The sequence below is a fragment of the Rana temporaria genome, chromosome 4, assembly GCF_905171775.1.
Source record: "Rana temporaria chromosome 4, aRanTem1.1, whole genome shotgun sequence".
In the NCBI taxonomy this organism is placed as follows: Eukaryota; Metazoa; Chordata; class Amphibia; order Anura; family Ranidae; genus Rana; species Rana temporaria.
This window is the reverse complement of record NC_053492.1, coordinates 27,595,762-27,623,527: the sequence shown is the minus strand read 5'-3', so window position 1 is coordinate 27,623,527 and position 27,766 is coordinate 27,595,762. Positions and strand designations below refer to the sequence as shown.

Below are 27,766 nucleotides of genomic sequence, written 5' to 3'. Positions count from 1 at the left end.
ATGAGGGACAAATGAAGGGGAACGAGGGACAGGGGGACATTGTTCCAAATCAGGGACAGTCCCTCAAAATCAGGGACAGTTGGGAGCTATGTTGGAGGCACTGGTCAAAGGAGAGGAGCCAAGAGCACCGGCAGGGGACCCGAGAAGAAGAGGATCAAGGCTGCTCTGTGCAAAACTACAGCACAGAGCAGGCAAGTATAACATGTTTGTTATTTAAAAAAATAAAAATAAAATAACTTAAGCTTTAATATCACTTCAAAGAAAACTTCTAGGATTGTATATTGTTTTACATTTTTTGTTTCTACGGTTTTGCAGTATGTCATTTTTGGTACAAAATCATTTATCAATTTTCTCCCAAAGCTCAGGGATCTGCTTTCTTCTGAAGGTAGCTCAGTACATAGGTTAATGGGAATAAGAACCCTTCTCGGAGTTTCCTGTTGTAGAAGATGATGACACTGGAATGCAGGCATGGATAGAGCAAAGCGACTATTCTTGGCAGTAGTAGGTATGGGCTTCCAGTTTCTAGCACACCAACGAAATGAATATTAACAGATGTAATAAACAAGATATGAAGCAGAAAGAAAGCAACCATGCTTTTTATGGCATTGTAATGGGTCTTCATGTCTGGATTATTAAAACTTGACCCAAAACCGCTCATGTTTCTGATGTGCCTCCAAAGAGATGGAACAGTCAGGAAGAATGCAATGCTGAATATAACAAGAGGTGGTGTGGAGCCAATCAGATATGAATAGTCTCCTTCAATTGAATTCTTTGTCATGTTGTGAAAAACATCAGTGGTACCTGCTTGATATTGGGAAAAGAAGCTTTGCCAAACATAAGGCAGAGTAGATACTAAAGAAAAAAACACACATAGTCCAAGACACCACGGCACCAACCTTGACATCCTCACCTTGAGATAGAGGAACACAACATTCTTGTAGTTAGTAATCTTCATACAGTAATACACACAGAGCAGATTGGCCAACCAGATGGAGACATAGTTAAACAGAAGTCTAGCCGGGGGAATCAACTTGTTAAAGAAGCCTAAATGGACTTTTGGCAAAAACCATTCAAAGATCTCATACACGACAGTCAGACACTGGAAGATCCACCTGGACAGGCACAGACTGGTGATAATTGTATCCCCAGTGGAAAGGCATTTATTACTCATCCAGGTCTTGCCATTCATCAGCATGATGAATTTGTTGAGTACCATCCCAAAAATGGCAATAAAAAAGGATGAATAAATCAAAAGAAGATGAAAAACAGACTGCATAGTCATATCTCAGTCCGGAGAACACGGGCAAAGCTGTGACTCTGGCTGTTACATAAGCAATTTGAATATAAATTGTACAGATACTTTTCATTTATTTAGAATGTTCCAAACTCTAGTGGGTTATGGGTTCCTGGCCTCCCTGCGCAACTAGTTTGATTAAAATTCAAATCAGACAAAGCATATTCTCTGTTTTGCATCATCAATACTGCATTTATGGTCAGATTTGAATTACTTTCTAGAATCACTGGGATATTTTTAACTGTGCTGTATTTGGTCTTTCTGAGTCACAATTAACCACTTGCCACCCAGGCCAATTCTGATATTTCTGGCAAAAATCATCATCTTTTTTTTTTTTTTGCTAGAAAATTACTCAGAACCCCCCAAAATTGCATATTTTTTAAGCAGAGACTATAGAGCAGTGATCGTGAACCTTGGCACCCCAGATGTTTTGGAACTACATTTCCCATGATGCTTATGCACTCCGCAGTGTAGTTGAGCATCATGGGAAATGTAGTTCCAAAACATCTGGGGTGCCAAGGTTCGCCATCACTGCTATAGAGAATAAAATGGTGGGTGTTGCAATTTTTTATGTCACACAGTATTTGGGCAGTGTTTGAAATGTTTACTGAATTTACTGAATTTTAGTGCACACAAACACAATATAATACTTGTAACGGAATGGCCCGTGATACCCAGAGACGTTTGAAGGATGTGGGGTACTCCTGTGCCAGCTTCACTAATGACTCTTGGGTCTAGGGTGGGTCATCCTATGTCCAATATAGGCATAGGATGACTGAGAAATGATATCTCGGATTACATGAGATGGGACAGTAATGATAATTCATGTATTGCAGGAAATAAGGGACATATGTTGGATTGTTTTAGCATGGTACAGTAATCCACAATATATTCCTTAATGTCTAGAAGAACTAATTACAACCGGTCAATAGAATGACTCATTCAATGTGGGGACGCATACTGTTGAGGTGTTAATTGAGTCTGGCTCATAAGATATTCTATTGTGCTAATTAAGGCTGCCTCTCAAGAACCTTTCATTGTGTGAAGTTAATTAGCACTGTTTTGTGTGAAAATACTATTGATAATAGATATGTGTTGGCCGTCTGAAAGGTCAGATGTCTGACCTTTCAGGTGTAGTGGATTAGCATGTCAATTATGTTTACCAAAGGAATGTGTAGTATGTAGCAGGTGAGAATAACTTATCGCAGAGTCAGAACGTCTGGGTAATGATTAGTAATTAGCTCATCTGAATGTCATTATCTAACGGAATGTGTATTGAAGTTCCTTGTGTCATGTTGTGGGTGGAGTTGAGTCATTGTCTATATTTGGTTGCTAACTGTATAAGAAGAGGTGAGTTTACCATTAAAGTATTCTTTCGTTTGGACCCAGAGAACAGAGCTTGTGTCTCGTTATTCTGGGGAATTCTTATGGATCGTTTCTGCTGGATTGTGGAGTGTCGGATAAGCTGTCTTGGGTTGGTGGAATGGAATATCGTAAACGGTGGTAGCCCCTGACTGTTACAATACTTAATGTTTGATAAAATATAAAAGAGAATGTTATGCTGAGTAAATAAATAGATATGCCAGGCTTTAAAATTGCAACGGGCAAAGTGGAACAGTGACAAACTATGGTACCTAAAAATCGCAAAAGTCAATGATTAAAAGCCTTTACAGGTTACCCATTTAGAGTTACACAGGAGGTCTGGAGTTAAAATTATAGCTCTCACTTTGATGTTCTCGGCTATACCTCACATGTGTGGTGCGATCTACTATTTACATATGCGTGTGAGACTTATGCATTTTCGCATTTGCGTGTGAGCATGGGGGGGTGGGGCACCTTAAAAACTTTTTTATTTTATTATATTTTTTATTCCAAACTTTTTTTTACACTATCCCTTTATTTATTTATTTGTATCAACTTTATTGCTATTAGAAGGGATAAATATAATGCCCTGTGATAGCATGGGCCATGACAGGTCCTCTTTATAGAGAGATATGAGGTGTATTAGACCCCAGGTGCCTTCTCTGGCCTCCAAAGCATCTGATCAAAAAAAGATTGGTTTGATCAGATGCTTGTACAAACCGGTTACGGCTTGTAAACATTCAACCGAAAACCGGAAGTGACTAAATCCTTATCGCTTCCAGTTTCACAAGGAACAACATAATTTCCTCTCTCTGTGTGTTTATTGCAGCTGATGCTACCAGTTGGAGTGTTTCCAGCCTCCCCAATCGGATGTGAGAGCCCTGGAAAGATGGTGGCAAGAGCCACCCCTTAACCACTTGACCCACTTTTACTGTAAAAGGATTCGCCAGCTGAAAATGTTGATGCCAGGAAGATGCCTGCATGTGCAGGCATTATCCGGTATAACCACTGAAACCCTTTGACATCATATGACTTCTTATGGGCGGTAAGTGGTTAATAGATATGCTATTTTACAAATTTTTGTAAACCACCCAGGTTTTAAATTTAAGCAAAATATAAATAAATGCAGATAAAAAAAACACATGTACGTCAATCTAAACCATACTCAACTTGTATGCCGCGTACACACGATCATTTTTCGGGTTGTAAAAAACGACGTTTTCAGGTTCTAGAAAAAAAAAATGTCAACTTCAAAAATGCTCTAGCAAAGCATGGTGACGTACAACACGTACGACAGCACTATAAAGGGGAACTTCCATGCGGATGACGCCACCCTTGGGGCTGCCTTAGCTGATTTTGTGTTAGTAAAAGACGATTCGCGCTTTTCTGTCTGTTACAGCGTGATGAATGTGCTTACTCCATTACGAACAGTAGTTTTACCAGAACAAGCGCTCCCGTCTCATAACTTGCTTCTGAGCATGCGCAGGTTTTTAACGTTGTTTTAGCCCACACACGGTCATTTTTTACAACCCGAAAAACGACATTGTTTAAAACGCAGTGAAAAAATAGAGCATGTTCTAAAAAAAAAATTACGTTTTTCAGAACCCGAAAAATGCTCTGAAGTCCACACACGATCGTTTTAAATGACATTTTAAAAAATCTTCATTTTTTACAACCCGAAAAATTATCGTGTGTACGCGGCATAAGAACCTGTAGCTGGCCTGGCTATGGGAATTTAATGGCTTTTTGCTATACAAGTGCTGGTCAGAATGGAGCAGCTCCCTGCAGTCAGTTATTTGAGTGCAAGTGATTTTAAAACATGTGCATGTAATTTTAAGTTTTAATAAAGTATTCATAGTTTTACAGGGAGCACTATGGATTGTTTTTTTTGTTTTTTTGAGCCCTAAATCCTGATAAGAGATCGGTGGCTTAAATTCAATCTCAGAGCCCTAAACCCAAACTTAGTCCAGGAGGCAAAATCTCTAATGCCACGTACACACGATCGGTTCATCCGATGAAAACTGACCGATGGATTTTTTCATCAGATATGCGATGAAGCTGACTTTCATCAGTCTTGCCTACACACCATCAGTTAAAAATCAGTTTGTGTCAGAACGCGGTGACGTAAAACACTACGACGTGCTGATAAAAATGAAGTTCAATGCTTCCGAGCATGCGTCGACTAGATTCTGAGCATGCATGGATTTTTAACCGATGGACTTGCCCACAGACGATCGTTTTTTTCTATCCTTTTTTTAACCATCAGATAATTTTAAAACAGGTTCTAAGTTTTTTCACCGATGAGAAAAAAAAAACGATGGGGCCCACACACGATCGGTTCGTCCAATGAAAACGGTCCATCGTGTGTACGCGGCATTAGTCTAGGGCTACACTGAAGGGCAACAGACCTTGTGCGCTATTCTTCAGAAAAAACCCTGTTTTCCTGTAGACCACCTTGCTTCCAAGGCCCAAACTAACAAAGATTCCTTTCAATTAATTCAAACCTCTAATTTAAATCTCAGCCATAAACACAAAAATTGAAAAATCGCTCTGGCATCTGTGCAATACACAGGTCCTTAAGCATCTGTGAAGTGTACATTTTTTCACGCCAAATCCAGTGTGATTTCCACCATCCCTTGTGGACACACTTCACAACTTTTTGGATGGACCTTTGAATTCATCCAAAAGTCATTAACAGCATGCTCCCTTTTTAAAGCAGGGATTGGACTGATGCCAAAGAAAGATGCAGCTCACTCTCTCCACAGATCTGTTATCAGGATGTAGGGCTCAAAATAAAATAATAAAAAATCTATAGTGCTCTCTGTAAAACTATGAACACTTTATTAAAACTTAAAATTACATGCACATGTTTTAAAATCACTTGCACTCAAATAACTGAATGCAGGGAGATGTTCCATTCTGACCAGCACTTGTAAAGCAAAAAGCCATTAATGCTCACATAGCCAGGCCTCCACACAGCGACAGAAAACATGTCCCTCCTGTGGGGTCTCCTTGCTGCACACAATAGGGATGATTTACTATTATCACTGCCCTGGTTCATGGCTTAATTAGTACTCCGGGTGCAGCCTTAATTAGGCGCATGAACCAGCGTAGCAGCCGACGCAATGCAAGTAATATGTAAAGCCGCCGCCGAACTCCCTATAGAAGTCTATGGGATAAATCAAAAATGTTCATTTTAAAGGCTAATATGCAAGTTTTGTCCTAAAAAGTGCTTGGGGATCTGAGTCCTGCCCCAGGGGACGTGTATCAATGCATTTTTCTTATTTTTTATACAGCCGTTTTTTCAGGAGCAGTGAATTCAATAATGCTTAAAGCGGAGTTCCACCCAAAATTGGAACTTCCGCTTATCCCACTCCTCACCCCCTTACAGGCCACATTTGGCATGTAATTTTTTTTGGGGGGGGGTGGGGGCTTCAGGAGGAGTGGGACTTCTTGTCCCACTTCCTCCTTCCGCCGAGAGGCTGGTTAGGCGATTAAGCTTAATCGCCTACAGCAGCCCCTCCCTGTAGGCGATCGCCTAGGACACGTCACAGGTCCTAGGCGATCTCCTGTCCAATTAGACGGCGCAGCGCTGCGCCGCGCGCATGCGCAGTGGGTGCCCGGCCGTGAAGCCGAAAGCTGTCACGGCCGGGTGCCCACAGTTGAAATGAAGACGCCAGCGGGGAGGGGAGGAGCGGAGCCCCGGCCGTCGCTTTGCTGGAACGCTGGAGCAGGTAAGTGTATGTTTATTAAAAGCCAGCAGCTACACTTTTTGTAGCTGCTGACTTTTAATAAACATAAAAATTGGCTGGAACACCCCTTTAAAGTGAAACAAAAAGAGTGAAATATTCCTTTAAATTTGTACCTAGGGGGGGTGTAAAGTAAGCATGTGAAATAGCGCATTTTTCCCGCACTTAGAACTGTCCCTGCACAAAATGACATTCAGAAGGAAAAAAAGGCATTTAAAATTCACTTGCGGCAATAATGAATTGTCGGCTCTGACAATTCAGAGAGGATTCATTCATAGAAAAAAAATGCGTGGGGGTTCCCCCAAATTCAATTACCAGGCCCTTCAGGTCTGGAATGGATATTAAGGGGAACCCCGCCGTAAAACAAAAATGACGTGGGGGGTCCCCCCAAATATCCATACCAGACCCTTCAGGTCTGGTGTGGATTTTAAGGGGAACTCCACCCCAAATTTAAAAAAAATGGCGTGGAGTTTCCCCAAAAATCCACACCAGACCCTTATCCGAGCACGTTAACCTGGCCGGCCGCAGAAAAGAGGGGGGGACAGAGTGCGGCCCCCCTCTCCTGAACCGTACCAGGCCACATGCCCTCAACATGGGGAGGATGTCCCCATGTTGATGGGGACAAGGGCCTCATTCCCACAACCCTTGTCCGGTGGTTGTGGGGGTCTGCGGGCGGGGGGCTTATCAGAATCTGGAAGACCCCTTTAACAAAGGGGACCCCCAGATCCCGCCCCCCCTGTGTGAAATGGTAATGGGGTACATTGTACCTCTACCATTTCACAAAAAAAAAGTGTCAAAAGTGTTAAAAATGACAGTAGCCAGTTTTTGACAATTCTTTTATTAATATCTTCTTTCCGCTGTTCTTCTTCTTCTTTCATTCGGGTTTCTTCCTCCATCTTCCTCTGCTTCTTTCTTGGGACTTCCTGTCCGCATCTTGACCGGCGTCTTCTTCCATCTTCTTCTCCTTCCGTCGGCCTTCTCGTCCACGTCTTCTTTTTCTTCCCCGGCCGCAGCGCTTGAAATTGAATTCCCCGCTGTGTGCCTCTCCTGGGACCCCGCCCCCCTCTGACGCCACAGGTAAACTAATAAGAAAGTCATGTGCGTCAGAGGGGGCGGGGTCACATGAGCGGCACACGGTGGGGAATTCAATTTTAAGCGCAGCGTCCGGAGAAGAAGAAGCCGTGCAAGATGCGGACGAGCTTCCATTTGAATTCCCCGCCATGTGACGCTCATGTGACCCCGCCCCCCTCTGACGCACATATACCACACGCTGACTTTCATATGAGTTTACCTGTGGCGTCAGAGGGGGGCGGGGTCACTGGAGCAGCACACGGCGGGACTTTAATTTCAAGCGCAGCGTCCAGAAGAACAAGAAGATGTGGACGAGAAGGCCGACGGAAGGAGAAGAAGATGGAAGAAGACGCCGGTCAAGATGCGGACGAGAAGTCCCAAGAAAGAAGCAGAGGAAGATGGAGGAAGAAACCCGAATGAAAGAAGAAGAAAAACCACGGAAAGAAGATATTAATAAAAGAATTGTCAAAAACCGGCTACTGACATTTTTAACACTTTTGACACTTTTTTTGGTGAAATGGTAGAGGTACAATGTACCCCATTACCATTTCACACAGGGGGGGGCGGGATCTGGGGGTCCCCTTTGTTAAAGGGGTCTTCCAGATTCTGATAAGCCCCCGCCCGCAGACCCCCACAACCGCCGGGCAAGGGTTGTGGGGATGAGGCCCTTGTCCCCATCAACATGGGGACATCCTCCCCATGTTGAGGGCATGTGGCCTGGTACGGTTCAGGAGAGGGGGGGCCGCACTCTGTCCCCCCTCTTTTCTGCGGCCGGCCAGGTTAACGTGCTCGGATAAGGGTCTGGTGTGGATTTTTGGGGGGACTCCACGCCATTTTTTTTGTAAATTTGGGGTGGAGTTCCCCTTAAAATCCATACCAGACCTGAAGGGCCTGGTAATTGAATTTGGGGGGAACCCCACGTTTTTTTTTTTTTTTTTTAGTTTTAATGAGCAATGACTGTATTCTTTATAGCCATGAGTACTTTAAAATTACTTTTTTTTTCACTTCAGAAATGACATCTTGTACAGGGACAGTTCTAAGCACGTGAAACATGCATTTCACAGGCATGTTATATCCCCCCCTGTATGAAATTTAAAGGAATATTTCACTTTTATTGTTTCACTTTAACCACTTTCATACCGCACCTATTCTGGCACTTCTCTCCTTCATGTAAAAATTATATTTTGTTCCTGGGAAATTACTCAGCACCCCCAAACATTACATATATTTTTTTAGCAGACACCCTAGGGAATAAAGTGGCGGTCATTTTTTATTTTATTTCCAACGGTATTTGCGCAATAATTTTTCTAGCGCCTTTTTATTTGGCCCAAAAAAAAACGGTTTCATGAATTAAAAAATAACAAAGCAGTAAAGTTAGCCCAATTTTTAGGCATAAAGTGAAAGATGATGTTACACCGAGTAAATAGATACCTAACTTGTCACGCTTTAATATTGCACACACTCATGGAATGGCGCCAAACTTCGGGACTTATATCCATAGGCGATGCTTGATTTTTTTTACATGTTACCAGTTCAGAGTTACAGAGGGGGTCTAGGGCTAGAATTAGTGCTCTCGCTCTAACGCACGCGTCAATACCTCACATGTGTGGTTTGAACGGTGTTTACATATGTGGGCGGGACTTACATGCGTGTTCGCTTCTGAATGCGAGCTACTAGGGACAGGGGCGTTTTATTTTATTTTTTATTTTTTTACGTAATATTTATCTTTTTGCACTTTTTTGTCCCTTTTTTTCTTGGATCACTTTTATTCCTATTACAAGGAATATAAACATCCCTTGTAATAGGACTAGTGTGTGACAGGTCCTCTTTATGGAGAGAGGTGGGGTCAATAAGACCCCACATCTATCCTCCAGGCTGGAAAGCATGAGTTCGGGAAAAAAAACACTGATCTCATCCTTTCAGCCGCGATCACAGTGGTGTAGTGGATAGTACTTTCACCTAGCAGCAAAAAGGGCCGCTGGTTCGAATCCCGCCCGTGACACCATCTGCCTGGAGTTTGCATGTTCTCCCTGTGCATGCGTGGGTTTCCTCCCAAAATCTAAAAACATGCTGTAAATCGGATCCTGTCTAAATAAGCCCTAATATGCAGTAGTATATTTAGGTTTTGTGCTGCCCTAGGCCTAACTAAACTTCTGCACCTCCTAATAGAAAAATTACCCACCCCTTCCTGTCAAGGCCACACCCTGTTTTTTAGGACACTCCCATACATTTTCACACTAGTTCTGGGGGGGGGGGGGCACTGGATTCCCTTAATTTTCATAGTTTTTCTCTCACTTCCTGTTTGGCTATGGGGCAGGAAGTGAAGGCAAATCTCCCCAATTGGACAGGTATGGTACAAAATAAACTGACAGGGGCTATAACCCTCCCTCCAAAATGAAAGAAAATAAGTGTTGATTATAGTTCTACTTTAAGCACAAATTTCTGATAATTTTATTGAGAGGTCTAAGAAAATAGGCCAGGATACAGTGTTGCTAATATGTATGAATGTGTGTTAGGGCCCCCCACAAACACCACCCAATGTTAAATAACAAATTATTAGTTTGCAAATAAGTATCATCTGCTCATTTTTTGGGATGTCTGCACCCCTGATAGGGTGAAGACACCTCACAAATGTTGTCACTTTCTAATTCAAATTCAATCACTTCCTGTCACATAGCCAAACAGGAAGTGAGGGTAAAACCTTACTAATATCTTTTTTGGGGACACAGATCATTCTAAATAGTTTCCCATTATGTAAATTGCACTCTAGCATTTTGCTGTGTACACCCCAAATTATTAGGGATCTTGGACTTTGGGGTCCATTTACTAAACGCAAATCCACTTTGCACTACAAGTGGACAAGCAAGGAAGAAAACAAAACAACTTTGCTTCTACAGGATTGGATGTTAAAACCATCAGTGCTTCCTCTCTGATTTTCAGCGACTACGCTTGTACTGCAGAGTGGCTTTGCCTTTACTAAACCCCAAACTAAATAATAATTTGGGGTGTACACAGCAGTGATGGAGTGCAATTTGCTTAATGGGGACACTAGTTAGATTGACCTGTGTGTCCCCAAGAAAAGACATTGGTAGGGTTTTAACCTCACTTCCTGTTCAGCTGTGTGAGAGGAAATGAAGCCAATTTTAAGAAAAGGGACACAAAGCTCAACCCAAAAAAAACACAAGCAGGGGTTCTAACACTCACTTGGCTTCCCTCAAACACCCACAATTAGAATAGGATTGCCTTGCGCTAGATTTAAGCACAGTGCTGTAAATCAGCACTTCAAGCCTGTCCGCCAACACCCCCCCCACCCCCCAACAGGCCATGTTTGCAGGTTTTCCTTCATCTTGCACATGTGCTTTAAAAGACAGTCTGGACAGCAATTCTTGATAAGACAAAATCCACAAAACATGTCCTGTCGGGGGTACTTGAGGACCACTGCAGTAAAAAGGAAATACTTACCGCTCTGTCTTTCATTTCCTGGTGAATAAACATGGAAGCAAACATTTTTAATGCGTACACACCAGGAAAGAAGCTTACAGACAAAAATTACACCTGATTGTTTAGGTCAAAACTATTGCAGCTGCAGCTGTCAAAAACTGTAGCATGAAAAAGTAACAAAAAACAAACTTCAAAATTTGAAAGTAATTTTATTGGTCAACAAAACAAGGAAAGCAAAAAAAAATAAAAAAAATTAAACATAAAAACACAAACAAACATAAATATAAAAACTAAAAATATACATTTGAGACAGTAAACAGCATATGGTTTATGCTTTGGAAATAACAGGATAGACCTACAGACAGGATTTGAACATTAGTCAAAACATCTTGACAAAAATGTATCAAAATAATGCACCATAGACAAATAAATCAAAGTGAACATCATTAAAAAAACATACGTTGCCAAAAAAAAACTTGCTCAAAAACATATCTGTTTAGCAAAGACATTCTTGCCAGCCGTCCCCCCACACACAACCTGCCCTCTGTCAGGGCAGCGGACAACTGCTGTACACACGCTTTTTATAACAATTGAAGCAATTGAAAACACATGGAGAAAGTTCAGTCTCCTCATTGGGTGCATGCTCAGAGACAAAAGTGATTTTCACCCACAAAAAGCAACTTCAAAATTTCTAAGTCTCTGGGCATGCTCAGTTGCATATCTTTCACTGGACGTTTGGTTTTACCCTTTAAGGGATTTTTTCATCTCACCGATTTATTTGGATGTTTATTCACCTATTTTTTGGAAGTCATTGATGATTGATATTATTAATAGTCAATCATTTATATCGGAATTCATTATTATCACGATACTCATCCCCCTCATCATTAATATTGATGTTTGGTGGGGTATAGGAATTAGGAGTGAAACACGGTTTACAACTGGATTCATTGGTCATTTATTCACGGTATTGTGTGTTTAAATAGAGAACTGGTTAGTTATTGTTTAATTGGCAAGCGCCATTACACCCCCTCTTTTTACAAAAAAAAAACAAATACATCCTGATGATTGAACATTGAATGTTCATGGCTCCTTTTCATGGCTCCTTTGGAAAGATTTCCACTCACTCACTGCCACAGTGAATATTTTGGATAGGAAATAGGGGAAATGTTCATGTTCATAGACCAAAACCTGACAGGAGTTCTAACTCTTCCTTACTCTATCCAACAGTGGAGATACACTTTAAGCAGTGGCGGTGCGTCCATAGAGGGCGCAGGAGTGCCGCCCCCTCTCTCCTACACCACTCTATTACCAATAGATAGATCCATGCATTGTATGAATCGATCTATTGTTGCCGCTGCTGCCCCCTATTCATGTGCCTGGACCCTTGTCGGGCGCCGAGCAAAAGAATTACAGCGGCGGGTGTGTTTTGGAAGCGTCTGATTAGAGCCAGAGGCTCTAATAGGCTTCCTGATTAGAGCCTGTGGGCTCTAATAGGCTTCCAAAATGGTAAACAGGGGGCACACTGCTGTGCGTTCTCTGCTTACACAGTGCTATGTTAAGGAAGCGAATACATCGCTTCCCTAACACAGACCCGCCTTTCGACCAATCAGGTGCACCGGGTCTGGTTAGCTGACACCTGATTGGCTGAAGAGACAGGCACTGTGATTGGACGCCTATCAGTCATCCAATCACAGCGTCAGTGTATCATAGCAGAATACGGAAGAGTATGGGAGAAGGGAGAAGACATCGAGGAGGACAGTGTTGACCCAAGACAGGTAAGGGCCGGGCGGGGGGCACACTGGCGGCATTTGATGCGGCAAATCTGGCAGCACATTGGAGGCATTTGATGGGGCAAATCTGGCAGCACACTGGTGGCAATTGATGCGGAAAACTGGCAGCACACTGGCGGCAATTTATGGGGCAAACTGGCAGCACACTGGCGGCATTTGATGTGCCATCAAACGCACACTGTGCCATCAAACACAGCTACTGTAACCATCAATTGTTGCCAGTGCTCCCAGTGTGCCCCACTGGGATCACATGAGACTGGCGCAGACCGGAAGTAACCGGAGGAGACGTAAGACGGCGCTGTAAGCGCTGCGTCTTGTTACTATTTTGATGACTTTAATACATTTTATGTAAGAGTCCACGCACATTATTAATAAAGCACCTCAGTTTGATTCAGTATTTCGCTATTGGAGGCATATCTTTCTCCTCTTCCTCCCTATCTTGTACGGTATATGGAATACTATGACAGGTAAATAGGATCCTCTGGGACCAGTGGGACTACTACAGGCGGGCTGCCACATTACACCCACCATTGGAGAGGATTTGGAGAGAAAAGTGAGATATTATCGCTTGAGGCCCTTATCAGTTATGCTACATGCGCTTTTTTACGCTACCAAGGTGAGAGTTTTGTGAGACTGGGCACAGATAAAGTTGTGTGATAGCATTGTTCAACCAGGGGCGGATCCAGGGGGAGGGCAACAGGTCAATTGCACCCCCCGAGAAACTATTTGTGGGTGGGTGAGAGAGAGGGCGGCTCCACGGATACAATAGGTCCGCGAGCGGGTGAGAATGAGAGCTCGGCTGGCTGGTAAGGGAGCTGGCGGGTGAGAGAGCGTGCAGCTCGGCACCCGGGGAACTAAAAGTGCGGGCGGCTCCGCTGGTGGGAGAGAGAGCGTGCGGCCGGGCAGCTGGGTGGCTTGGTGAGTGTCTGAGTGAGCGGGGGAGCAGAGAGATGACATCATCTCTTACCGCCCGCCCTGCATCCCTGTACTTCCACCCTTACTGTGTAGGCAGCACAGCCGCGGGCAGCAGAGAGATTGTATCATCTCTCTGCTGCCTGACTCTGGGACACAGCATGGGACAATTGGAGCAGGCAAGTGACAATCTGCAATGTGTGACAGACAGGCAAGTGACAAACATGTGGCAGGTGATGTGGCAAGTGACAATCCGCAGCGGTGGCAGGTGATGTGGCAGGTGACAGTCCGCAACGTGTGGCAAGTGACAATCGGCAACTTCCGTCAGGTGATGTGGCAAGTGACAATCTACAACGGTGGCAGGCAACATGGCAAGTGACAACTCGCAACTTGTGGCACGTGAAAACCCGCCTTTTGTGGGAAGGGACAATCCGCAACTTGTGGCAGGTGACGTGGCAAGTGATAATCCACAACTTGTGGCAATTGACAAATGTGTGGCAGGTGATGTGGGAAGTGACAATCCGCAACAGTGGCAGGTGAAGCGGCAAGTGACATTCCGCAACTTTCGTCAGGTGATGCGGCAAGTGACAATCCGCAATGTGTGGCAGGCAACGTGGCAAGTGACAATCTGCAACTTGTGGCAGGTGACGTGGCAAGTGACAACCCACAACTTGTGGCAGGTGACGTGGCAAGTGACAATCCACAACTTGTGGCAAGTGAGAAACGTGTGGCAGGTGATGTGGCAAGTGACAATCCGCAACGATGGCAGGTGACGTGGCAAGTGACAATCCGCAACTTCCGTCAGGTGACATGGCAGGTGACAATCCGCAATGTGTGGCAGTTAACGTGGCAAGTGACAATCCGCAACGCGTTGCAGGCGACGGTGGCAAGTAACACACTCCAGGCTCCCACTGATTCTGCATTATGGTGAGTTGAACCATTTAATTTTATATAAGAATGTAATAATAGAAATAATGTGTTTCAATTATTCTGACACCATTACAACCATGGTGCCGGGATAATTGAAGCTCCAACACCAGCCATTTCTCCAAAAAATGGATCTCTGGATCCGCCCCTGCGTTCAACACGTGGATATCTCCAGGGGATAAGTTTTGTTACCATTACTCTATCACTTTGAGAACCACGAGCCACAAGCCACATAGGAGGATCTCTCCGTATCTAGGACATTCATTCCCCATTTTCCTTTTTACACAGATACTCCCATAGTGACTATAGGTCACTTGGTGTTATATCACTTTGTTGTATTTTGTGTTATCACATCAATTTAATATTTTGTGTTCATCCAGTATACCCTACAGGGATTTTCTTTAGCGCTTAGTAGCATTATCACCAGGACAGGGAATTAGAGAAAATCTCCCCAGCAGGCCACAAAAAACAGCAGGGATCTAACATCTGTATATACAACTGAAAGAGAATTTTTTTTTTCAAATTTACATTTCTACGAATTATCAGTATGTCATTTTTTTTTTGGTACATAATCTCTTCATTTTCCTATTTTCACCCAGAGCTCAGGGATCTGCTTTCTTCTGAAGGTAGCTCAGTACATAGGTTATTGGGAATAAGAACCCTTCTCGGAGTTTCCTGTTGTAGAAGATGATGACACCAGAATGCAGGCATGGATAGAGCGAACCGACTACTGCCATCATAAATCTATATGGGCTTTTATATTCTAGTACACCAGAGAGATAAATATTAATAGCAATAATAAACAAGATATGAAGTAGAAAGAAAGCTGTCATGCTTTTTATGGCGTTGTAATGGGTCTTCATGTCTGGATTTCTAAAACCTGTCCCGGTACCGCTCATGTTTCTCATGTGCCTCCAAAGAGATGGAACAGTCAGAAAGAATGCAATACTGAATATAACAAGAGGTGGTGTTGGAGCCTATTAGATATGTATAGTCTCCTTCAATTGTTTTCTTTGTCATGTTTTGAAAAACATCAGCTTGATATTGGGAAAAGAAGTATAGCCAAGCAAAAGGCAGCAGAGGTACAAAAGAAAAAAACACACACAGTCCAAGACCCCACGGCACCAACCTTGACATCCTCACCTTGAGATAGAGGAACACAACATTCTTGTAGTTGGTGATCTTCAGACAGTAATACACACAGAGCAGACTGGCCAACCAGATAGAGACGTAGTTCAGGAGTAGTAGGACCAGGGAACACAAATTGTAGAAGAAGTCTAAATAGACTTCTGGAAAATAACAGTCAAAGGTCTGATGCACGACAAGTAGACATTGGTAGCTCCACCTGGACAGACACAGACTGGTGACAATTGTATCTCCAGTGGGAAGGCATTTATTCCTCATCCAGGTCTTGCCATTCATCAGCACAATGAATTTGTTGAGTATCATTCCAAGAATGACAATAAAATAGGATGAATAAATATAAATAAGCTGAAAAACAGACTGCATAGTTAAAAAAATGATTTTGTATCTCAGTCCGGAGAACCTGGGCAAAGCTGTGACTCTGGCTGTCAGATAAGGAATACAAATATAAATTATGCAGATACTTTTCATGTATTCAGATTGTTCCAAACTCTGGTGGTTTATATTTTCCTGTCATCCTTGCAAAAGTATTTTGATTAAAATTCAAATCAGATAAAGCTTATGCTCTGTTTTGCTTGACATTTTGCATTATCGAGTCTGCATTTATTTTTGGATTTGGATTACTAATTAGGAATCACAGAGATATTTGCAACTGTACTGCAATCATTTTGCCCTTTTTGAGGCACAGTGAATGGATATGCTATTTTATATTTTGTGTGCAGTGCTTAAAGGGGTTGTAAAGGTAAATGTTTTTTCACCTTAATGCATCCTATGCATTAAGGTGAAAAAACATCCAACAGCACCGCCCCCCCAAGCCCCCGTTTTACTTACCATGCGTCCCCGTCATCCTGTTCGGTTCCCAGCCTGGCCGTTGATTGGCTAGTTTGGATGGATTGATAGCAGTTTTAGGGTTCCTAGGACCAGCTAGGCTGGCTGGTGCTGCTGTCAGTCACATCCAATAACGCACCGCGCCGGGGGGTGGGGCGGAGTGATACAGTAGGCGGCTATGGCCGCCGCTGTATCACGGGAGCGCGCTCGCAAGAGCTTTCCACCATGTGAGGGAGAACGCATGAAGGTAGAAAGCTCTTGCGAGGAGAAGCCGAGATAGCCGCCGAGGGACCCCAGAAGACCGGGTTCGGGGACACCCTGTGCAAAACGAGCTGCACAGTGGAGGTAAGTATAAAATGTTTGTTATTTTACCCCCAACATTTTTTGACTTTAGTGTTCCTTTAAGTTATTAAATTAAACAAATCATACATAAACACCAAACACATATACATCAATCTCAATCAAATTCAACTCTCAGGCCTCGTACACACGACCGAGGAACTCGTCGGAAAAGACACATCGTTTTCCTCGACGAGTTCCTTGTTAGTCTTGTCGAGAAACTTGACCAGCTTTCTTTGCGTACACACTGTCAAGACCAAATCTCCTCATTCTCAAACGCGGTGATGTACAACACGTACAACGGCAGGGGAAGTTCGATTCCACTGGCACAACCCTTGGGGCTGCTTTTGCTAATCTCATGTTCCTGCTTGTTAAGTAAAAGTTTGGTAGGAGACAATTTGCACTTTTGAGGCCCCGTATACACGTCCGAGGAACTCGACTGGCAAAACTCATCATTTTGCTCGTCGAGTTCTGTGTGAAGCCGCCGAGGATCTCGGCGAGCCAACTTTCCTCATAGAACAACGAGGCAATAGAGAACATGTTCTCTATTTGGCTCGACGAGGAACTCCTCGGCTTCCTCAGCCGAAAGTGTACACACGCCGGGTTTCTCGGCAGAATTCAGCTCCGACCGAGTTTCTGGCTGAATTCTGCCGAGAAACTCGGTCGTGTGTACGGGGCCTCAGACTGTTACAGCGTGACAAATGAGCTATCTCCATTACAAACCCTACTTTTACGGAAGGTGCGCTCCCGTCTAATACTTTATTCTGAGCATGCACAAGTTTCTTAGCATACACACGATCGTGTTTCTCGTCGAAAACCAGCTCGACGAGAAACACAATGAGGAAATTAAGACTCCCGTCGAGGAAAAAGAGAACTTGTTCTCTTTTTTCCTCGTCTAATTCCTCGACCGTTTCCTCGATGAAAAGCATACACACGACCGTTTTCCTTGGCAAAAAAGCTCTGCCACCAAGTTTCTTGATGGATTCTGTCGAGGAAAACGGTCGTGTGTACGAGGCATCAGAACCCATAGCTGGTCCTAGGAACCCTAAACCAAACCCTCTACATAGTTTAAAGTTAAACCTCTTTTCTTCTCATTTTAATGAGTGGCCACGTGTCTTGTTAAACTCCCTTCTGCGAAAAAGTTTTATCCCTATTGCTGGGTCAGCAGTACCATTTTTTTTTTTAATCTCCACCCACCACTGACAAAAAAAGGGCCATCACAGAGGATTAATGGTTACGTGACAACAGAGAAAAAAGTTAACAATCATATGTTTTTGACAATTATTATTTATTAAACAGAAAAGAGTGGGACCATTTGGGTCATTGGTTGTATATTGCCTAAATGTCATGTAAAGACATGTTCACTCTATATTTTAACATAATAAACTACAATAATAAATAGTTTATGTTAACAACAAATTTTAAATGAACCTACATATAAAAATGCTTCACCAAGATTTCACACAAATAGGAATCCTTATAGCTAGTCCACATGACACACAGAAAGCATGGAATCAAGATATAAAAAAATAAAGTCAATTCAAAAACAAATAGTATAAAAGTGTTAAAACTTTGAATGTTCATGAGATTTCTGCTTACCTCCTGCCACAATGAAAACCTTGGATAGGAAATAGGGGACATTTTCATAAACAGTTCATAGAACGAAACCTGACAGGGGTTCTAACTCTTCCTTACGCTATCCAAAATATCCGTAATAAACATGTAAGTGGAGGTACACTTTATGTGTATTTAAACTGAAAACTTTTTTTGGTTGGAGTATGAAAGGGATAGAACCCAACAGATTTCTATTGCTATGTGTCTCTGTTATGCCGCGTACACGCGGTCGGACTTTTGACCGGGTAAACCTCCGTCGGAATTTCGAAACGGAAAAATGGATCTATCTCTATCTAAGTCCGTTGGAAATTCTGACAGAAAAAGTCCGATGGGGCATACACACGGTCGGAATTTCCGATGAAAAGCTCCCATCTGACTTTTTCCATTGGAAATTCCGACCGTGTGTACATGGCATTAGGGGAATATACCTAGATTAACGATATCACTGAGACTGAAAGTGAAGGAAAATCCAAACTGTTGAGTTATCACCAGAACAGAACAAAAAGGTAAATCTAGTGATTCAGCCTTCAAACTGTCTAAAGGAAGCCATACATTATGTAATTTTCTTTCCTTCCACCAAAGGTGGAAGGAAAGAAAATTGCTTGATTACCCTATCAACACATTCTGTGTTGATGGGGGAATCCCTCTTGGAGTGCTATTGCATTCTGCCGGTGGGGGGCCTTCCCTGCCTCCGTCGGACTGTTGTTGTCAAAATGTCTGATCGTGTGTATGGGCCTTTAGAAGGACTTTTTCTCATTTTGGAGAGTTTACCTCTCACTTCCTGCTGTGTCTACAGGACAGGAAGTGAATTAAAATTTTCCCCCAATGGGACACCCTGGAAAAAAAACATAACAGCAGTTCTAACCATTCCTTGCTCTATTCATAATGAAAAACAGTTAGCATAAGATAAACTTTAACTGCATTTAAACCCCTTTCACGCTGGACCGGTTTGCGGGCGCTATTGCGCCCGCAAACCGACCCTAAACAGCCACTGCTGTGTCTCCAGTGTGAAAGCCCAGAGGGCTTTCAAACTGGAGCGGTGCGCTAGCAGGATGGTAAAAAAGTCATGCTAGCCACATCTTTGGAGTGGTGAAGGAGCGGTGTGTATAACTCTCCTCCACCGCTCCTGCCCATTGAAATCAATGGGACATCGTGGCTATACCGCCGGCAAAGTGCCTCTGCAGAGGAGCTTTGCAGTGGTTTTTAACCCCTTCTCGGTCGCTAGCGGGGGGTGAAAAAACGCCCCGATAGCGGCCGAATAGCACCGCAAAATTTGCTGTAGAGCGCCGCTAAAAATAGCGGCTCTTTACCACCGATGCACCTCCCACCCCAGTGTGAAAGGAGCCATACATAAAAAACCTGACATAAGGATCACAAATTTCCTCTAATTTCCTGCTGCAGTGACAGCGTTATCACCAGGACAGGAAATTTGAGAAAATCTCCCCAGCAGGCCACAAAAAACAGCAGGCATCTAACATCTGTATATACAACTGAAAGAGATTTTTTTTTTATTTATTTACATTTCTACGAATTATCAGTATGTCATTTTTTGGTACATAATCTCTTCATTTTTTCTATTTTCACCCAGAGCTCAGGGATCTGCTTTCTTCTGAAGGTAGCTCAGTACATAGGTTATTGGGAATAAGAACCCTTCTCGGAGTTTCCTGTTGTAGAAGATGATGATACCAGAATGCAGGCATGGATAGAGCGAACCGACTACTGTCATCATAAATCTATATGGGCTTTTATATTCTAGTACACCAGAGAGATAAATATTAATAGAAATAATAAACAAGATATGAAGTAGAAAAAAAGCGGCCATACTTTTTATGGCATTGTTTTTTTTTTTTTTTTTTTTTTTTTTTTTTTTTTCAAAATATGTTTATTAAGTTTTACAAAATAGGTACATACAGTAAAATCAATGCGAAGGGCAGATGATGTAAGTGTACAAGGCATCAAAGCCGCATGTATACAGAACAAACAGCGCCATATAGGCATACCCTGCGGGTAACTAGGCAGATACAGAGAACGACAGCAATGAGGGTTATGCAGTGGTTCAAGTCCCTAACGGTTTGTGAACAGGTTGGATCCTATAAAAGAAAAAGAGGGGGGGGAGGGGAGGAGTGAAGGAGGGAGGGAGGAGGGGGAGCACACCTTGACACACGATAATGACTATAGTAGAGGTTTTGCATATATAGAAGGAGAGGGAGAGAGAGGAGGCGACACAAGGGTAATTGCAGAGATAGTCAATCTGTTGCGGTGGAAGAGGAGACTGAGGGGGGGGGTCTCCTCCTAGGAGCGAAGTAGGCCTGGCTTCTAAGAAAGAAAAGGAATATTGATCAAAAGCGTCCAGGTCTTCTTGTGAGAGGTTTGAAAGCATAAAGGGATGCCAGATGGAGAGGAAACGGGCTTTTTTAGTGGCCTGATGGAAGTCTGTGGTGGCCCGTTCTTTATAGAGGAGGAGGAGGATGTCTCGTTTAATCTGGGTGACAGAAGGCGGGTGAGGAGAAATCCAGTTTCTTAAGATGGCTCGTCGTGCGACGAGTAGGCAAAGTAGAGGCCATTCTTTGGAGGGTCGTGCGGTGGACGTGGAAGTGGTTGCAGGAGAGCCGCCTTGGCGTGACCATTGTAGTAACAGAGGGTCCCAGTAGCCGAAAATGAGGAGAAGAGGGTCCTTAGGCAGTTTCAGCAGGGTAATTTCGAAAATGTATGCCAGCACTTGGTCCCAGAAAGTGGAGATGAAGGAGCATGCCCAGAAGCGATGTGTCAGAGAGGGTCGTGGGTGGTGGCATAAGGGGCATTCGGGGGAGCCTGGCTCCTGCGAGGAGCGCAGGAAGGGGATATGTGCCCGGTGAAGAATCTTGAGTTGGGTTTCCTTCCAGATTTCGTTGGGAGTAAGTTTCTGTACGGTATTGTAGCCTTGTAGTAGCTTATGTATCAGGTCGTCGTCTGGAAAGTCCTTGCCCCAGTTAGCCACCGATGAGGATGACAGGGAGGGGGAGGTCATGTGTAGCATGGGCTTGTAAATGTCTGAGATCTTGTATGTGCCCTCTGCTAGTAGCTGGTCCGTAAAGTCAGGGGCAAATCTTTTGCTGTACTCAGTGCAGGTGGCACGTAGATAGTTGGTGCATTGCCAGAAATGAAAGGCGTGGGATTGGGGTAGAGTAAAGCGTTCGGCCACGGCAGCGAAAGACAAGGTGCGTCCAGTTGTGGGTTCACATAAGGAGATAAAATGCGTGAGTCCCTTCTCCTGCCAGATTCTGAAGGGTTTGTGGACTAATCCCGGGGCAAAGCTAGGGTTTCCTTGGATCGGGAGGTGACGTGACAGGTATGGGGGGAGACCAAAGTTTCTTCTACTTTCTCTCCAGGCGATGACAGTGTCCCTGAGTAGCAAGTTATGCTGGAGAATGGGGGTGGTTGATTTCCACTTGCAGTGTAGGAGGGCAGCCAGGGAAAGGGGGTAGACCATGGCAGATTCAAGGGAATAATTAGAGTACCTTGAGGAGTGCGTTATCCAGTCTAAACCAAATCTTAACAAACATGCTAAATTATATAATCTGACATTCGGGAGACTGACACCCCCCTCGCGTCTGGGAAGGCACATCTTTTTCAAAGCAATGCGTGGTCTCTTGCCATGCCAGATGAATTTGGATATAGCCGATTCTATGATTTTGACGTCTTTATGGCGCAGGAGTAAAGGGATGGTTTGCATTGGGTACAATAGTCTGGCAAAGCTGACCATCTTGACTAGATGACATCTTCCCAAAAGCGAGAGAGGCAGATCCAACCAGTTCACCAGTTCTTGAGATATCTTTTGAATCAGAGGGGGGTAGTTTAGGTGGTACAGAGAGGAGGGCAATTTACCGATCTTGATGCCAAGGTAAGTGATGTGAGAAGTGGCAACCGAGAATATGGAGTGGCTGGACCAAGTGGGCGTCGAGGGAAGACCCAGGGGGAGGATCTCACTCTTGCTATAATTGATCCTAAGACCCGAGCATTCACGAAATGTATCGAAAATGTTCTTGACGGTGGGAATATCTGAGGGGGGGTCCGCCGTAAAAATTAGGACGTCGTCCGCGAAAAGGGAGGAGCGGAGTTCGTGGGCACCGACCCGAATTCCATGGAGGGGGGCTACCTGGTTGAGATGCCTAGATAAAGGTTCCAAAGCTATATTAAAAAGGAGAGGGGAGAGGGGGCAGCCCTGACGGGTTCCCTTGTGGAGACGAAATTCCTCTGAGAGGAGGCCCGCTGCTACCAGTTTTGCTGAGGGGGAGGTGTACATGGCGTCGATAAGATGGCAGAAGGGACCAGAGAAGCCCATTTTAGCCATCGATAGAGAGAGCCATTCGAAGCTGACATTATCGAAGGCTTTTTCGGCGTCTAATGTGATGATGGCAAAATCCCCTTTGGGATGTTGTTTTGCGTGCTCCAGAGCCAGCATGACTTTGCGGATGTTCAGGGTGGCCGTTCTGCCTTTCACGAAGCCCGATTGCGCTGGATGGATGAGTGAGGGGATAATGTCAGAGAGCCTGTTTGCCACGATTTTGGAGAGGATTTTTACATCCAGGTTCAGAAGGGAGATCGGTCTATATGAGCCGGGTTCTAGGGGGTCTTTTCCCTTTTTGGATAGCAATTTAATGATGGCCTGGTTGCCCGAGGGGAGGTATGAGCCGCCGGACCATATGCCTGAGTACACTTTATGGAGGGTGGGTTCTAGGATGGTTTGTAGGGTCTTATAGAATTCTCCCGTGAAACCATCGGGTCCCGGGGTCTTAGAGGGGGCAAGTTTGCGGATGGTATGTGATATCTCAGCAAGGGATATAGGGGCGTTGAGGGTTTCCAATTGGGACGGAGTAATTTTGGGCATCTCTAAGTGTTCCAGAAAGGTGTCCGCCGTTCGTTTATTGATGGGGTCTGGGGCGTAGAGGGCCGAGTAGAAACGAAGCATCGTCTCATTGATGGTGGGGGGGGTGGTGTTTACGTTGCCACCATGGTCCCTCAGGGAGGTGATATGTGTAGGTTTGAAGGTGCCTTTACAGAGCCTGGCTAGTAGTTTGCCCGACTTGTTGCCAAACTTATGAAGGGTGGCATCCAGTTTTGCTTTTTTAACTGCCTCTAGTGTATCTGCCCAGGTATCGAAGGATCTCTTGGCAGCATGCCATTCGGTCCTGTTCTTTGAGGAGTCAGAGGAGTAAAGAGCCCTTTGTGCCTGGTGTAATCGTGTGCTAGCTAGTTTGTATTTGGCCACGGTGCCCCTTTTGAAGGAGGCAGCATAGGAGATGATCCGGCCCCTGAGGAACGCTTTACCAGCGTCCCAGAAGAGGTTCGGGTCAGAGGTATGGGGAGCATTAGCCATGGAGTATTCTAGCCATTCCTTCTCAATGTAGCGTTGGAAATCAGCATTGTTGTGTAGGTATGAGGGAAACCGCCAGATCTTGGGGTGAGGGGGGAGATCGAGGTTATCGAGTGAGATTAAGACTGGGGCATGGTCAGAAACTGCGATGTCGAGAATGTCGGTGGCCGATACCATAGGGATTAGATCATCCGATCCAAAGAAGTAATCTATTCTGGTGAATACAGAGTGGGGTTTGGAGTAGAATGTAAATTCCCTATCTGCAGGGTGTGCTAGGCGCCAGAGGTCACGGAGGTGGAGGGAGTCCATAGTGGACGCGAAGAGCGAGGGGCGGCTCGGGTCTGGGCTGGGATTAATGTGTTTAGGGGAGGACCTGTCGTCAACCTGGTTGAGGGTGTCGTTGAAGTCACCGCCGATCAGGTGAGGAAGGTGGTTGTTTTGAAGGAGCCACGAGGAGAGTTCGCTGTAGAAAGACTTGCCAGGGCTGTTGGGGGCATAGATATTGGAGATGACCATCTCCCTGGTTCCCAGTCTGACCCGTGCTGAGAGAAGTCTGCCTTGGGTGTCCGAGTTCACCGCAAGAATTGTGCATGGGAGGTTCTTGTGTACTAATAGGAGAACTCCTGCCTTGCGTCCTACAGCATCTGAGCCTATGACCGTACCCACCCAAAGCTTTTGCATGCGGGGAAAATCAGGTGTCGACAGGTGGGTCTCCTGCAGTAGTGCGATGTCTGCCTTGAGTCTTTTCAGGTGTCTAAGAATTTTCATCCTCTTGTTTGGGGACCTAAGTCCCTTTACATTCCAGGAGACTATTCTCATGTTAGGGGGCCTGTAAGAGGGATTTGGGCAGAAATTTCAGCGAGGGGGCCGCATAGTATGAGATTAAGGAAGGTCGCCGTGGCTGGGGATGAGGGATGTCGATCCTCGTAGTAGGGTGATGGTGTGCAAAATAGGTGTGTACTGGTGCACTGAAGGGGAGGGGGAGTAGGAGGTGCGGGGGGTAACAGAGGGAGAGCCTGGAACATAGGCAACAAAAACATCAACAACATTTGTGGGAACTTCACTTTTTTCCGCATGGAGTCACTGTATGAAGCCAGCCCCCCTGTCACGATCCCGACAACATGGGGCCTGAGAGCCCAGATCGAAATGCAGGGCGCCAGACGGCACAAAGTCAATTACCTGAGATGTAGAGCAGTAGGAGAGGGATGCATACAGCGACGCCAGGAGGCACATTTCACCTAGTCAAATAATACAAACAAAACAGTACAAACATGAGCCCTTGGGGGGATACAAACTAAAGCCGTGTAAGGCAGATAAGACTATCAGCTAGAGCATTAGGAGCATTGCATCAGTAACAGCAGGTGAAAGAACATAAATGCCAAAAAAGAGAGAGTCTACCTGACCCCGCAGTGGAGTAGATGGTGATCCTTGCGACGTGGAGGGGGGGGGGGGGGAATTAGCCGAGTAGACTGGCATTTAGAAAGAACATGCACTGTACAGTCGTAGCAGGGCAATTAGTGAGAGCCCTAAAAAGGGTGCTAAAGTAGAGGAGAGAGACCTGTTGCAGGTCGGTTATCTTGTGGTGTGCCGGGTAAATTCCTGGTCTGAGGCCCTGAAGCGTTTGGGGGATTCTTTACGTGGACTTCTTTGGTCCATGGGCCTGTTGAGTGGAGCAGCTTTAGATGGTGAGTGGGGGTGCGGAGTTGCAAGGCGCGACCGCACAAAGGCTTCTGCTTCGGCAGGGTCCTGGAAGGTCAGTTGATCTCCGTTTGGTGCTTTGAGGCGGAGAATCGCCGGGAAGGCCAAAGAGAATTTAATTTGCTGCTTGAATAGTTCCGTGCAAACTGGCTGGAAGGCTTTTCTTTTCTTTGACACTTCGATTGAGTAGTCAGCGAAGACCAGCACTTTTATGCCATCAATTTGTAACTGACGGGCTTGCCGGAATGATTGCAGAATAAGGGACTTGTCTGCATAGTTGAGATACTTAGCAATAATAGGACGCGGGGATTTGCGTTCCGAGTTAAATGCCCCCATGCGGTGTGCTCTTTCCACCATGCAGGGGCCTGTAAGGCCTAGTGCTTCTGGTATGCGTCGGGCGCAAAAATCAGACAGGGCGGATGATTGGAGTGACTCCGGCACTCCCACAAAACGGAGATTGCTTCGTCTAGACCTATTCTCCAAATCATCCAATTTTTGTAGCACGTACTGGTTGGTTTTGTCCTGGGCATGCTCTAAGGCCTGGGCTTGATAGAGCTCTTCTTCCGCGTTGGAAAGGCGGTGCTCGAGTTCATTTAGCCTTTTGCCATGTTCCCCCAACTGGGCCTTGATCTGTGCCATCCCGGCATTTACGGCCTTTTCCACCGAAGCCGCGATCATGGGGGTTAATAGCGCCGCCACGGCCTGGGCAATGCGCTCGGTGGTATTATCCCCCGTCTGCAGGGGCAGAGATGTGTGTGGGGAGGGAGGGGGGGAGGTGCTGCCGCTTACCTCCATCTCTGCTTGTTGTGCTGTGGACTGCGGAGCGGAGTAGGCCGAGACCGGGGCCTCGATTTGTGCGAGCGCCGGCGGAGGTGACGCCGTCTGGGCCGTGTTCGTGCGGGCGCCGGATTTTTCCACAAAACGGTCCATAGGCAGTGGATGGCTTGCCCAGAGGTGGAGGGGGACTCGGTGTGGCTCTCAGGCAGGATTTTTAGGCCGATTTTCGATCGTGCTGCGGGAGCTGAGGAGGAGAGCAGTCACTCCATGCGGCGCCGGAACCGGAAGTTTTATGGCATTGTAATGGGTCTTCATGTCTGGATTTCTGAAACTTGACCCAACACCGCTCATGTTTCTGATGTGCCTCCAAAGAGATGGAACAGTCAGAAAGAATGTAACACTGAATATAACAAGAGGTGGTGTGGAGCCAATCAGATATGTATATTCTCCTCCAATTGTTTTCTTTGTCATGTTTCGAAAAACATCAGCTTGATATTGGGAAAAGAAGTATAGCCAAGCATAAGGCAGTATGAATACAAAAGAAAAAAAACACACACAGTCCAAGACCCCACGGCACCAATCTCGACATCCTCACCTTGAGATAAAGGAACACAACATTCTTGTAGTTGGTGATCTTCAGACAGTAATACACACAGAGCAGACTGGCCAACCAGATAGAGACGTAGTTCAGAAGTAGTAGGACCAGGGAACAAAAATTGTTGAAGAAGCCTAAATAGACTTCTGGAAAAAAAACAGTCAAAGGTCCGATGCGCGACAATCAGACATTGGTAGCTCCACCTGGACAGACACAGACTGGTGACAATTTTATCCCCAGTGGGAAGGCATTTATTCCTCCTCCAGGTCTTGCCATTCATCAGCACAATGAATTTGTTGAGTATCATTCCAAGAATGACAATAAAATAGGATGAATAAATATAAATAAGCTGAAAAACAGACTGCATAGTTAAAAAAATGATTTTGTATCTCAGTCCGGAGAACCTGGACAAAGCCGTGACTCTGGCTGTCAGATAAGGAATACAAATATAAATTATGCAGATACTTTTCATTTATTCAGAATGTTCCAAACTCTGGTGGTTTATATTTTCCTTTCATCCTTGCAAAAGTATTTTCATTAAAATTCAAATCAGACAAAGCTTATGCTCTGTTTTGCTTGACATTTTGCATTATCGAGACTGCATTTATTTTTGGATTTGGATTACTATCTAGTTAGGAATCACAGAGATATTTGCAATCATATTTGCAATCATATGTACTGCAATCATTTTGCCCCTTTTGAGGCACAGTGAATGGATATGCTATTTTATATTTTTTGTGCAGTGCTTAGAGGGGTTGTAAAGGTAAATGTTTTTTCACCCTTGCATTAAGGTGGAAAAACACCCGACAGCAGAGCCCCCCCCCCCCCGAGCCCCCGTTTTACTTACCTCACCCCTCGAAAGTCCTGCGC

The 27,766-nt window shown here is 44.8% G+C and overlaps 2 protein-coding genes across 2 annotated transcripts; both read right to left on the bottom strand.

Moving 5' to 3' along the window:
• Positions 1 to 361: 361 nt before the first annotated feature.
• On the bottom strand, positions 362 to 1,216 carry LOC120935574 (taste receptor type 2 member 3-like). The gene has a single exon (XM_040347621.1). The coding sequence runs from the start codon at positions 1,214 to 1,216 to the stop codon at positions 362 to 364; it is 855 nt and encodes a 284-aa protein (XP_040203555.1).
• A 13,935-nt stretch (positions 1,217 to 15,151) lies between these two features.
• Positions 15,152 to 16,185, bottom strand: LOC120935573 (taste receptor type 2 member 7-like). The gene is made up of 2 exons (XM_040347620.1): positions 15,613 to 16,185; positions 15,152 to 15,497 (listed from the first exon to the last, which is right to left on the bottom strand). The coding sequence occupies exons 1-2, from the start codon at positions 16,161 to 16,163 to the stop codon at positions 15,152 to 15,154; spliced, it is 897 nt and encodes a 298-aa protein (XP_040203554.1). The 5' UTR covers positions 16,164 to 16,185.
• Positions 16,186 to 27,766: the final 11,581 nt, after the last annotated feature.